Consider the following 13,788-nt stretch of genomic DNA (forward strand, 5'->3'; position numbering starts at 1 on the left):
GCATATTTAGAGGCTGCTTTCTGCAATAAGGGTACAAACAAGGATTTTTTTTTTTGGAAGCTGTTGGGATAAATTCAAGAGGCATTTTAAAACTGAATGATTTCATTTGTTTGAAGATTTTTTTTTTGTCTGTTTTGCCCGAATGCATATCTGTGCCCAAGGAGACCGTCAAATCCCCTGGAACTGGAGTTATACCAGCTGTGGGCCATCTGAGGTGGGTACTGGGAATCGAACCCAAATCCTCTGTGGGAGCAGCAAATACTCTTAACCAGTGAGATAGCTCTCCAGCCACCAAACTGAATGCTTTGAGACAGAATAGAAGAAAAGTTTTATTGCAATCTCATTAATTAACAGAATAAAGAAAATCAGTGGAGAACCAAACCCGAGACAGGAGATGGATAGCTTTAATTACAGGGTAACAAAAAGGTGAAATTTGTAAACTCATTACCCTCTATTCAATTGTGGGCTGTATTTTTATAGTAAGGTATAGAACTGCACTGGTATGTGCAGGAGCAAAGACATCATCTTGGAGGTAACTTGGTCCATGGAGAGAAAAAGAAGAGAGGGTAGGAATAAGACGATTTCTCCTCCTGCCACTCTTTGTAGACCTTGGGCAGCCTGCAGAGGTGTGTGGCTTTGCACTGTAGATGGAACAATTACTGAAAAATGGGTCAGGAGCTTGTCTATGAGTCAGCTGCCTCAGACGGTGCTAGAGAGCGTCACAAAGACCATTCAGATGAGTGTATAGCCAAGGACATGAACACCTTTCAGTGTTAGGGAATCTAAGGTCCTGACTGGCAAATTTCAGGTGTCCCAAAGATCATAAAAATCTTTTTCAGGACAGATTTTGAGTGTTTTTTTTTTTGTTGTTGTTGTTGTTTTGTTTTTTGTTTGTTTTTTTTAAACTAGGCCTCTCTTGTCAACTTTCCCACCTACCAGTTTAACAAGCACCGTACTTCATGAAGCAAATAATCCAGCTGCACAGTACTAGGAAAAGAAGGACAGACACCCCACATTTAGGGCCAGGAGGTTTGTCTAAGTTTCCTGTTTCTGCTCTTGAGTTATGACGCGCCTGTTTTTGAAAAGCAGATGAACACCTACCTCCTGTCACCCATCCCCCTCTCATCTGTACCCTAATATGCTTGGTAGCCATCTGAGATGAGTTCCATGTTTTCTGTATCTACCAACATAGTCCGAGACAATAGATCCTGCAGCATCTCCAGGGCCTCCAATTTCAAAAGACCTTATCTGAGCAAATGAAAACCTCTGCCAGGATCTATTTGTTTAGACAAGCTTGTCAGAGCCTTCTCCCAGAAGACTGCCTTTAGAATGCACAGCTCAACGATTTTAACAAAATCAAGCCACTCTCTATGAAGGAGAATAGGAAATGAAACTGATAGAAAGGCACAAATCTGTAAGGAAGTGACTGATGACAATTGCCCAAGGTCTCAGAGGGGTCGCTTACTTTTCCTGAGTATCCAATAACTCGTTCAAAAAATATATTAATTTATGTATACAGGTGTTTTGTTTTCATGTAGGCCTCTGTACCATGTGCATATAGTATCCATGGAAACCGGAAGAGTACATCTCATTCCCTAGAAGTGGAGGACAGAAGACTGTTTCCGGCCACGTGGATGCTGGGAATATACCCAGGTCCTCTGGAAGAGCAACCAGTGCTCTTAAACACTGAGCCATCTCTTCAGCCCCAACACAGTATCTTTTCATTCCTCGATCCTCCCTCCATCTTTTCATCCGAATTGCTAAGTTTCAGCTTGCCAGCAGGAAAGCCAAACATGCTACTGAGAACTTCTCCCCTCTGAGAATTTATCTAAGATAAATATGGCATGAGAAGGGAGAAGTGACTGAAGAACACAATGCATGTAATCCGCCACAGGCCTGACATGTAGCCGGAGGTGCTCAGTAATATGTAAGGAAAGTATTGCTATATAGTTAAACTAAAAAAATAAAATTGCACATATAAGCTTCTTTAAATCCTTGTGAACACTAGTTTTAGGACTAAGTACCATGCTGTCAAATTCTAATGTACCTTTATAAAGTCAATACTGCTACTATTAATATTTGCATTTTTGTTCAGGGTTGGTCGTGTGTGTGTGTGGGGGGGGGTCTTCTTTTTGTGGGTAGTGCTGGGCATTAAACCCAGGGTTTGGCGTGAGCCTTTTAACCACTGAATTATACCCCCGATGTTTTTCTTAAAGAACCAGTATTGGGCTGGAGAGATGGCTTAAGGGTTAAAAGCACTTCTTCCTCTTATAGAGGACCCAGGTTCAATTCCCAAAAACATGGTTGCTGAGAAGCATCTGTAACTCCAGTCCCAGGGAACCAATGCCTTCTTCATTAAAGGATCTTTTGTTATTATTCTGTTGCCATGAGGGACACAATTTTAAGATGACATTATATTAAGACCTACTTTAATTAGTAAACCCTATTTGTTTTTAAATAAATAAACCTACCTCATACTTGTGGTAGCATTTTTCCCTCTTATTTTGGTATTTTAATTTAGCTAAATGAAATGTATCTTTAATTCTAAGTAGCCTCTTTGTAGAAAAGATGGTAGAAAAATTCTAGAAACCATCCTAGAAAACAAAAATTCTTAATCTATGGGGGAAAAAAACACTAAGAAAGCCACAGAACTTCATTTTTAAAACCCTCAAACTTGGAAGATATTTGTAAACCAATATTCAATCAGAAGACTAGGTAATAGTTATGACTACCAGTAAATATTACATTTCTAAAATGGGTCATGAATAAAGCCACAGGAAAGTCCTCTCACAACAAATGCTAACTTGCTACCAACAAGCATTTCTTATAATTCAGTAAAGCTTGGACAAGTAAGTTTTGAAGAGAGAGGACAAAATGAAAAATACTTTAAAATACAAAAAGGTATCTATTTTATGTATAATTAAAGATAAATTTAAAACACCTATTAGTTGGAAAATTGAAAAACTGGCAGTACATAAACTCCATAAAAGCATAGGCAATAAATTGTGCCATACACTAGTAGTGAAAGTGTGCAGCAGAAGGATAATTTTTTTAAATTTTTTGAGATTATAATACAATTATAGCATTTATTCATTCCCTTTTCTACCTTCAAACCCTCCCACATGCCATACCCCACTCTCCTTAGAATGCAGGGCCTCTTTTCTCACTCGTTGTTATTAGACACATATATCTATATACATATACAGCCTTAAATGTAATCCTTTGAGTCAGTATGATGGTGTGTGTATGTGTGTGTGTTTCAAGACTGAGCATTTTGATACTGGGCATGTGCTCTTCCCTGGGGCAGACCACCTCTCCCACTCCCAGCTTTTCCCAGCTGCCTCTATCAACCACATTCTTAAAGGAGTAGAAGCTTGGGTATGTTCATACATCAAACAAATAATGTACTAGCCTGGCGTAGTGACTCATACCTGTAACCCCAGAACTCAGGAGACTGAGTTTTAATTTTAGTCATTCTACTTCCAGTAAGTGACCCAACAGAGACAAGTATATAAAAATACGTATCATAGAAAATGACTACATGCAAATTTTATCATTCCAAACTAGGAATAATATGCATGGTCCTCCCTCTAATCCTAATGCAAACAATAATGGGAAATAAAGGGAAAGCAAAGTTTAAAAAGTATATTGGCATGCCATCTCGCCTGTCTCGGATGTCTATCATCAAGGAGACAAGGGCTGGCGAGGGTGTGTGGTGAGTTGGGGGAGAAGAGAACTTACCCACTGATGGTGAAATGTAATTTAGGACAGCCACTACAGAAATCAGTATGGGGATCCCCCAAAACATTAAAAATACAACTTCCCTATGATCCAGCAAGACCACTCCTGAGTATATACCCTAAGGATTTGAAGTCAACAGCCCACAGAGAGAGCTTCACATCCGTGTGTACTGTCTCACTGTTTAGTACAGATAACTTAGGAGTCAGGCTCAATGCTGATCAACAGATGAAAGTATAGAGAAAAATATATATACATATTTTAGTATACACACACACACACGTCAATACAGCATCATCTAGCCACAAGAAGGAAAGAAGTTATCCCACCACAGGACAATGGTTGAAACTGGAGACCACCATGTTAAGTGAAATAACTCAAGTCTCGCGTGCTTTCTTTCATATATGAGATGGGAGGAGTAGGTGAGTCGACTGGGAACTAGGAAGAAAGTGGAGTGAGAAACTGGGGAGGGACAAGGAAAAGGAAGGGTAGCAGAGGAGAGGAATATGACCCAATTACATCGCAGCTGTGTGAAAGTTTCATGATGAAACTCTCCAACTAAAGCATGCTCAATAAAAAATTTTAAAAATCCAATGGATAAAAAATTTCCACCAGCATTTTGAAGAACAAAATAGGTCCGTGCAGTAGACACAGACACCCCTTTAATGGTGGGAGGCCACAGAGAGCAGTGGGTATGTGTACGAATCGATGCACAGGCAATGTAACAAGTCAACAAGACACATAGCTGCACTTCTGAAGGGCAGAGCTGAGAGAGGCGGGGAGAAGATGCAGGATGGACGGCTACATCTTCACAGAGCCAATGTTACTTTACAGCATTGGTGTTCAGCCTTCCTAACGTTGTGACCCTTTAACACAGTTCTTCATGTTGTGATGTCCGCCAACCACACAATTACTTTTGTTGCTACCTCAGAACTACAGTTTTGCTACTGTTAGGAATTGGAATGGAAATATCTGTGTTTTCTGATGGTCTTGGGTAACCCTTATGAGAGGGTCCATTGACCCCCTCCCCCCAAAAGGGGTCACAACCCACAGGTTGAGAACCACTGCTTTACAGTGCTCTCCCTAATTTACTGCACCCTGCCACCTCTTCCATGGAACCTGTACTCCAATGTCAAGAAAATGTCCATGAGCAACCTCTCATGTCCCTGTGAAAGCATAGCACGGTCCTAGGCCCGAGTTGTGATCTTTCCACCAAACATTACCTTCGGTAGGATACTGAGGTAGGAGGACTCGTTGGATGTTTTCAGAAACGCAGATGAGGATGATGGGGGCGTCCTGGTGAGGTCACCAAGCAGTTCATCATTCCTGCTGCCCCTGGGAGCCAGGAAGCTGGCGCTGTGACTGAGGCTCCCAAAGCCCGCGATTTCAACATCCTGGAGAGAGCCTTTCCGATGGCACCTGTACCTGGCGTCGGGGCACAGCAGAGCCTCCTCAAACACAGACTCCTCATCGGACAGCTGCAGCTTCTCCAGCTCCTTGTTGATTTTCTGCACATCGGCCACGGTGGTGCCAGCGGACAGGCGTCGGCCCTCAGGCTTCGTGTACTCAGCACACAGACTGAGGATGGTCTCCAGTCGCTGCCGCTCCTACAGCACGGAAGGAGGCAAGGTCACTGAGGGTGACAGAACAGAGACAACTCCAGACTGACTGCGGGGCTGGAGGGCTTTTTCACACACTGATCCACAGATGTCCTTCCTCCTGCCTGCCCTCCCTTCCTCCCTCCCTCTCTTCCTTTTTGAGATAGGATCTCTTGTTGTATATCCTTAAACTCATAACCCTCCCCTCTTGAAGGCTGGGAATAGTACGGACGAACCATATCTGGCTTCCAACACCTTCTCTGGCTGCATTTAAGGACTAGATAGAACTCTTTGTGGTTCCTGGTTTCTCCCTTAAACACGGAGTCAGCTGACTGCCCTTCCCGGTATATACCTGGGCTGAGTATAGCATACATCCGATTCTAACAAGCATCCCCTTGGTTTATCACGCCTCCAATTGAAGAGCTTTCTTTAAACCTCAATATTCTATGCAGTCTTATTTCCCTCCTTCTCCTAACCCACTGTTAACAACAACTAGCTCTTCCAACATTACGGGTTTAAGACTTGGGCTTATCGTAAACACCCTAACTTCACAAGGAAATGTTCTCTTACTGTTAGACACACCAAGAGAAACATGGCATTTAAACTATCTTTCAGTGCAGAGTCTTTGTCTATGTCTTCATTTATTTTTTTTTTTTGCATCGAAAATTTCAAAGCTTTTAATAATGACTGGTCACTGTGTAACAAAACTATGAACAAAACTATCTTTTAAATGTATGGCTGGATTTAGAGGGATGGCTCAGTCAGAAAAGGCCTGACTGACCAGTCGGGTGACCTGAGTTCAATCCCTAGGACTTCCGTGATGAAAAGAGAGAGCTGACTTCCATATTTGTTCCATATGAACAAATATGAACACACACAGAAAGACAAATAAATAAATAAATAATATATAATTAAGATGTATAATTGTTGCAATAAAACAAAGAACATCAGGTACAGCTAGAACAACATCAATATATCTTAAAATCCAAAATCACTGAAAGTGTGATTCATGTAGCTGGAAAATAAAATGATCATCTACTTTAAAAAAAAAAAGCCACAGGCCATCAAGGTCTCAAATAATTCCACTCACAAGCTGGCCCCTCACCAGATTCCATATAAGAACGTAGACATTTATAATTTTAAGCAAATTAATAATATAGTTATGAACAGCAGGAAATAATTTACCAAATGGTTCTCATAAGCCTAGACAGCCTTGCCTAGGGTGGGGAGCCCCACATAAATCTAATGCCACAATGGAAACAAGAACCCAAACCGAAGGCCATCTGTTGCGATTAAATTCTACCACATTGGAAAGAGACTTCAAAAGCCCCCCTAGGAAAACACTTGGCAAACTGGCGATCGGTAATAAAATAGGAACATATTCTGCACACCGTTCTGCTTCTTTTCATTCTCGTTGCAGCTGATCTGGGAAGGCAAGCTCAGAGTTAGCTCTTTCTTAGTCGCGGTAGCAACAAACAGAGAAGTAACACACCGCTGTGGCTCCCTGGTTTCCACTCAATGCACTAACTGACAAAAATCAGAGCTCATTTCAAGTGTATCTGACGTACTTATGCCCTTTGAAGTAGCCCCCGCCCTCTAAAAGAGTAATAACTCCATCAAAATGTCCAGTGAACTGGTCCCTGGGAACTCCCACCTCCCTGTCACTGCTTGGACTTCTGGGCTCCAGCTGTAGGTCTGTCCTCATGGCCGCTTCCCAGGCAGGCACTCATAGCTGTACAAGCCTGACTTCTTTCATCCAGGAGCCCTGGCCGTTATTCATCTCTGCAGCTGCCGCCAACTGCCAAGTCCTACCCACCTCGGCCCTATGGGGACATAGCATCTATTGACTTACTTTAAACTCCCCCGACAATAAAGAAAAGTCTACACATAAATCCATAAAAAACACTCTGTGACAGCTTAGGTAAGAAAGGGATAGGGGTTAGTTTTATCTTATCCTTCCTCTACAACATCTGTACCAGGGACTGAATCTCCGGAGAAAACCCCCCTTTCTGCAGTTTGGGTTTAAGTTGAAGCATCTAGACTCAGTCTCGGTCTTCCTAGACCACACAGGATGCTCACAGTAGCCTTGCCACTGGGATTATCTGATATTACCGATTTGCATTTACCAGGACCCTAATAAACGGTATGATCTTCAGATGAAAAGAAGGTACTCCTGTCTAGACTAGGAGACACAGCAACATTCCCCCAACATCTCCTTCCCAAAATAGTTGCCTCTGCTGCCTGGGCTGTTGCTTAACTTCAGAGGGAATAAAAGATCCCATCCCTAAGATAGATGCTATTTCAGACAGTGAGAGGGAGTATTCAAAGCTTGTGCACAGGAAGTTTGGTCTACTGGTATGTGTCTCGCTATTCTTATCACCCCATTCACAGCCAATCTGTCCAGATTGAATCAGACACGCATGCAGCACCGCTGCCGACAAACCTAAAAGCGGTCCATGTTGTGCCGAGACACACTGGCCCCTTAAAAGCTACAGGGAAGAAAAATAAGCTGATGCTGAGAAGTGCGTCAGAAGGGAGTCAGCAGAGCGTCTCAGAAAGTGCTCCAGGAAGCCTTTTAAGGAAAGCCCTGGGCTGAAGTGACCCTCTAGAAGCTTCTCCCTTCAGCTTGATCCATTCTGGTGTTGGGTTCCACACTAGTCATCTCATGGGGAGCCTCCACATTTCCTGTATGACCTCAAGCCAGGGCACAAACCCCTATCTGAGATGCGGTCTTCCTTGAAGCTTTGCATTGCAAAGTGCCAAGCTGGGGGTGGCCTGCTTTGAGATCTCCAAATCACCCTCCCCAGGGTCCCACATCAGTATTCTCCCATTCAGAAGACTGGTGGCTGCTAGCCCAGATGCCAAAAGTCACTGTGGCGTTAACTGTTTAGGAAGCAAAATGATTGTAAGAACATTTTCTCTCTCCTTTCTTATTTCCATTCTCCTATCTCTATAACCCACATATAACAAGGATGTTTTGAAGGGTTCCTAATAGTTTAGAAAATGCAATGAAAATATTATTGTGCAATTCTTTGACCAGAGACATTAACATGTGTTGAGTGTCGGTAATAAACTTTTATTTCCAAACTTTCTACTTCAGAAGATCATTTCTGACATTGCATGCCCTAAATGGGATAGTGAAAAACCACCCATTCCCCCTGAAGCCAACATCGGCGGGTCTAGCCCACAAGACTGGGAAAATACTGAGTAAATAAAGTATGCAGAAAACTAGCTACCAGTGCATAAAACAGGAATGAAATGCCTGCTGGATGATCTGTTACAGTATGCTGGGTCAATTATTCACAGAAAAAGTGTCTCCCTGTGTAGTTACAAAAGTTCTTCTCTCTTTTCTTTTTCTACCGCTTTGACAGGTAGGTATGGCTCACCTCTCTCTCTCTCTCTCTCTCTCTCTCTCTCTCTCTCTCTCTCTCTCTCTCTCTCTCGTGTGTGTGTGTGTGTGTGTGTGTGTGTGTGTGTGTGTGTGTGTGATCCTTCCTACATTTAAATCCCTTGAGGTTAATAGCCGGGGGAATTAACCATGGTCAAAATGGTTTTTCTCTACCATACCACCAAATAAACGGCCTTCAGATTTGATGAAGTGCAGGAAGCACTGAGTGGCTGTCCAGTACGACAAGCAGGAAAGATTTCTTGCACGGCTTCCTTAGCTATGGCACCCTGACCCCACCAGCTAGTGCTGGCTCTATCAGTCTCGGTCCCATGACAGGGTGGAGCAGAGGTCTTAATCAACTCACAGTGGCCATGAAGTATATATAGAATAAATAGCTCTATGTTATTTTAAACCTCTGACATTTATTGCATTCTTTTTTTCCCCTACAGAAATTCATTACTGATAATTATGCTTCATTTTATCAGGAAAACTGGTCCAAAACTTGGAGAAAAGAGACACAAGGATCTTGGCAAAGAATCTTCAGTTATTCACTGAATAAACATTTAGCTTTGTCCAAAGAGCAACCTTTGTTTAGGGCAGGGTTAGTACTATCTAAGGAATACAGGACGGATATTGGAGACTGCAGAAAGACTAGTCATGTGATTTTCTTGGGAAGCCTTGGATCAGGGCCCATCACTCAACAAGAAGACTGAAACTTTATGGCCAGTCGGTCATCAATGAGCCATGCCAACATGACAAAGACACAATACAAACTCTATAAACAACACCTTCTCTGGTGTGTGTGTGTCCTGCCACCTATCACTGTCCAAGGCTCGTAGAACAGTGCATCCTGACTCGCCTTGGAGAGAATGATGCAAGTACCACTTCTGTTACCCTCTGCACTCTGCCCTGTGGGCTTCTTCCTTTGGCTGACGTCTATTAATTATTTTCTCCAATGTCTAGAACTGTAACCATTATTACAGAGAGTTCTGTTCTGTGAGAACTTCTAATGAATTATTGAATGTGATGCTGGCTTAGGAACTCCTGGACCTGTGGGTTGTATAAGAAATAAAGCATTGTGTAGAGAAAGAATCAGAGTTAAATGTTTTAGTTATTTGTTTATGTCTTATTCCCATGATGATGATTATTATGGAGGAGAATAAGTGCACTAAAATAAAATCTTCACAGTAATTTGCACATAACAGGCATTTGGTGATTAGTTAGTATTTGCCACCTTCCAAAAACATTCAGTTGCTTCCCAAGTAAACTCAACCACATAAAGCTACTGAACTTCCATTTTGTTGCTCGTGTGCCCCACTCCAGCTCATCCATTGCTGGTGGGAATGCAAACTTGTGCAACCACTTTGGAAAGCAGTGTGGCTGTTTCTCAGGAAATTCGGGATCAACCTACCCCTGGACCCAGCAATCCCACTCTTGGGAATATACCCAAGAGATGCCCTATCATACAACAAACATATATGCTCAACTGATTCTCAATATTCCTTCAAGATACTAAGTACACTGAAATAAAAACAACCCATTGCCTAAGGGGATGAAGACCATCTTGCTTAAATGTCCTAATATTTTGACCCCAGAGTTTGAATTCTTGTTCTGGGAAAACCTTTGCGACTTCATGCAAGGCACGTGCCTTGGTTTCAGCTTAGTGTTTGGAACAGGATAACTACAGAGTTACACTATAGCACTAGGCTGAGATGAGACGTCTCTCCCACCGTTAGAGTGACCTGAAGGAAATCGCTGGAACATCTCACTGATATTCGCGCCTCTATTCTCACCAATACAGACGAACATATTATTTCCCGCAGCACGTTAAATCCAATGGAGTAGATCTGAGAAAGAATTAGTCTTAACACAATCCATTTTCTAATATACAGCCCATCCGTGACATAAAACCTGGGGTGCTACTCACATTGCCCTGGGCTCTGCCTTAGAACCTCAGAGGTCGGCTGAGTAATCGCTTCATGCAAAAGCCTGAGCAGTTTGTCACTTCCTGCCTTTGCTTATACTCAGAGACATTCAGCATCTCGTCACCACACAGCTCTCCAAACACGCATTTTACTCTTACACACGTGTGCTATGTCTCCCTCAAACCTATTGCCTCCACTTCTCTTTCTAGCTGTGTCCCTGTGTTAGAAGGGCTAGTAATTTTAAAAGAGGTAAAAAGAAAAATACTTTAATTATTAAAATGTATTTACTTATTAATATATGTAATAATGTAGTATAGAACTATAGATTTATACTAGATTCATATACATATAAATGCTGAGGTAGTGTTTCATTTTATTTTCACACATATCAAACATGCTTATTGCAATATAATTAAACTAATTCTAGTCATTTCTACCCAGCAATTTTTTTCAGCTAACATTTCCATCTATCAATTATTTGTATTTTGTTAGGCAAACTCATTTTAACCATGGCCAGCAGACCTTTTTAACCAGGATCCTCTTGATCCCTATCTTTTTGAAACATTTTGTCATTTAAAGTCAACGGGCAAGCACGTGGGTTGTGAAGTTTGCATACATTATATTTTGTTCAGTGAAAACTGGTTTGTAGTTGGTATCCAGATGATTAAATTAAATTAAATTCTAAAGCTCCATCCTTGGGTCCAGAGAGACAACTCAGCAGTTAAAGGCAGCTCATCTTAGAGGACCTGGGTTCAGTTCTCAGCACCCACATAATGGCTCACAACCATCTGTAACTGCAGTTTCTGGGGAGCCAATGTTCTCTTTTTTGCCTCTAGAGGTGCCAGGCATGCATGTGGTCCACATAAGCACATGCAGGTACAAATTCGCACACATAAAACAAAAATAAATCACTAGAAAGCCCTTTACCCTCTCTTAAAACGTAGTAATTCTTCACTACGTTTGTCTTCAATTCAAGAAGACAAAGAAAAATGTAAGAAAACTACAAGTAAAATGAGAAAGTGGGCTGTCACCAAGAAAATCATTGTAATGTAGGCAAGGAGCCACCAAACATGAAAAATGCTCTTATGTTAAAATTTAAAAACTTCTCACGATGTCTTATACACAGGAAATGCGTCTGCATTAGGGAATGTTAGGAACGTGATGGCATTTCCCTTTCTCCAAGAACGACTTGTGAAACTGCAGTCTGCCTAGCACGTCTCAGAACCCAACTGCACATCTGCTAAAAGAGCAATTAAAAAATAAATAAATAATAATGACTAAAAAGGCGCTTTTAAGCCAGCTCAGCATTTTCCACAGATTCTGTCTTTTCTCAAAGTCCAAATGACAATCCCAGAGCAAGGGTATGATTGTAGCAATGTTGAATGAGGAACATCAACTCATTTAAAAGAAATTATTTCAATAGGACATGCCACACAAAAAGATCCCCTGAAAGCCAAATGGACTTCATGTGAGCCAAGCCTGTGGCTGTTCTGAACTTCCTAAAGCTAATCTTCCTCATTTCAGCCCCTGGGGAAGAGGAAGGAGACACACTCTTCCCTATTCCTCTAACTTCTGCGTGTTTTATGTAAAACAAAAAGGCCATGGAAAAGAGGACAGAGGAAGGCAGATTAGCTAGGGATGTAGAGAATGGTGTGGGTGAGGGGGACACAATAATGTAACCAGTACAATGACACCTGTCTCAAAACCTGCCTTCAACACCCAGGGCCCACAAGGTAGAAGAGGAGACTATGACTCTGGCAAGTTGTACTCTGACCTCCACAGACATGATGTGGCCCAAGTGCAAACACACACACACACACACACACACACACACACACACACACACACACCAGTTCACAAAGTTAGCAAATAAAAATGTAACTAAAATTCTTTAATGAAGTTACTTTTTTTTTAAGACAGAAGTGAGCTGGGGGTGCGGCTCAGTTCTCACAGTGCCTGTCTAGTCTGCACAAAGCTCTGAGTTTGATCCTAAGCATTGCATAAGTTAATCATGGCGATGCACACCTGTGCTCTCAGCACGTGGGAAGTAGAGACAGGAAGATCAGAAGGTGGGGGCAGCCTGGGCTACATGAAACCCTATCTGAAAAGAAAAGGAAAAACAACAACAACAGAGTTTGGTGTGTTGGCGCATGCCTTTAATCCCGGCACTTAGGAGGCAGAGGGAGGTACATCTCAGTGAGCTTGGGACCGGCATGGTATGCATATTGATTCCATGTCCGCCAGGGCTATATAGTGAGACCTTGTTAAGCCAAAACCGTAAGTATGAGTCTGGGGTTCCCTTTGCCTCCTGCATTACTGTAGGGTATGGGGGAGCAACAGCATACAAACCCATGACTTGGTCTCCAGAGAACAGGGCTAGGTGACAAAACTCAAGCCTGTAGGTTACAGACTGTAGTCATTATAAAAAGGACACAATTATTCAAACTACGAGTGGATACGTGAATACTAGGAGGGGAAATGGGTATGGCTTTTTTGCTTTTTTTTTTTCTTTCTTTTTTTTTTTTTTTTGGTTTTTCGAAACAGGGTTTCTCTGTAGTTTTGGAGCTTGCCCTGGAATTAGCTCTTGTGGACCAGGCTGGCCTGGAACCCACAGAGATCCGCCTGCCTTTGCCTCCCGAAAGGCCAACATGGCAGAGCCTGCTGCAGTGCCTTGCCTGCCTGAATGCCTCCTATGTTATTGCAAGACACGTTGGAAGAAATTGAGTAAAAGATAAACCAGAGCTCTATCTTCTGAAATTTCTAATAGTAGAAATTTTATTATTTGCACGTGAATCTACAATTATCTGAAAATAGAGCGTTCAATATTTCAAATCAGATGGCGCCCAGACGTGTGGCTAACTGAAACCACAAAAAGCCTGAGAAAGCTTGGGAAAGAGTAAAGCATGTTTTCTTGGTAGCAGAAATTTCTTGGGTCTGCTCCGCTTGCTAGAGGCAAGCAAGCGCTCTCATCTAAGAGAGGCTTCCTGACTCAGCGTCAGCTGCAAAACCCTGCAGCTCATTAAGAGGTCCTGCCACAAAACACTTAACCGGTGTTGACAAAAAGCTGAACACATGCTTTTCGGTTTTCAACCGTAGCAGGAAAAAAGCTGCGCCGTTTAAAAATGCTGGCTTTCTGGGC

General features: G+C 42.2%; 1 protein-coding gene across 9 annotated transcripts in view; it reads right to left on the reverse strand.

The window, feature by feature from the left end:
• Positions 1 to 13,788, reverse strand: part of Phldb2 (pleckstrin homology like domain family B member 2) — a 222,771-nt gene that overhangs the window by 55,884 nt on the left and 153,099 nt on the right. For all 9 annotated transcript variants that reach the window (XM_050148921.1, XM_050148925.1, XM_050148917.1 and 6 more), the window contains one exon: positions 4,962 to 5,345. In XM_050148921.1, coding sequence (XP_050004878.1) covers positions 4,962 to 5,345 — 384 coding nt within the window. The remainder of the gene's footprint in view (positions 1 to 4,961; positions 5,346 to 13,788) is intronic.

The sequence above is a fragment of the Alexandromys fortis genome, unplaced genomic scaffold (genome assembly GCF_014885135.2).
Source record: "Alexandromys fortis isolate MF-2015 unplaced genomic scaffold, M_Fortis_MF-2015_v1.1 scaffold_4, whole genome shotgun sequence".
NCBI classification, from domain to species: Eukaryota; Metazoa; Chordata; class Mammalia; order Rodentia; family Cricetidae; genus Alexandromys; species Alexandromys fortis.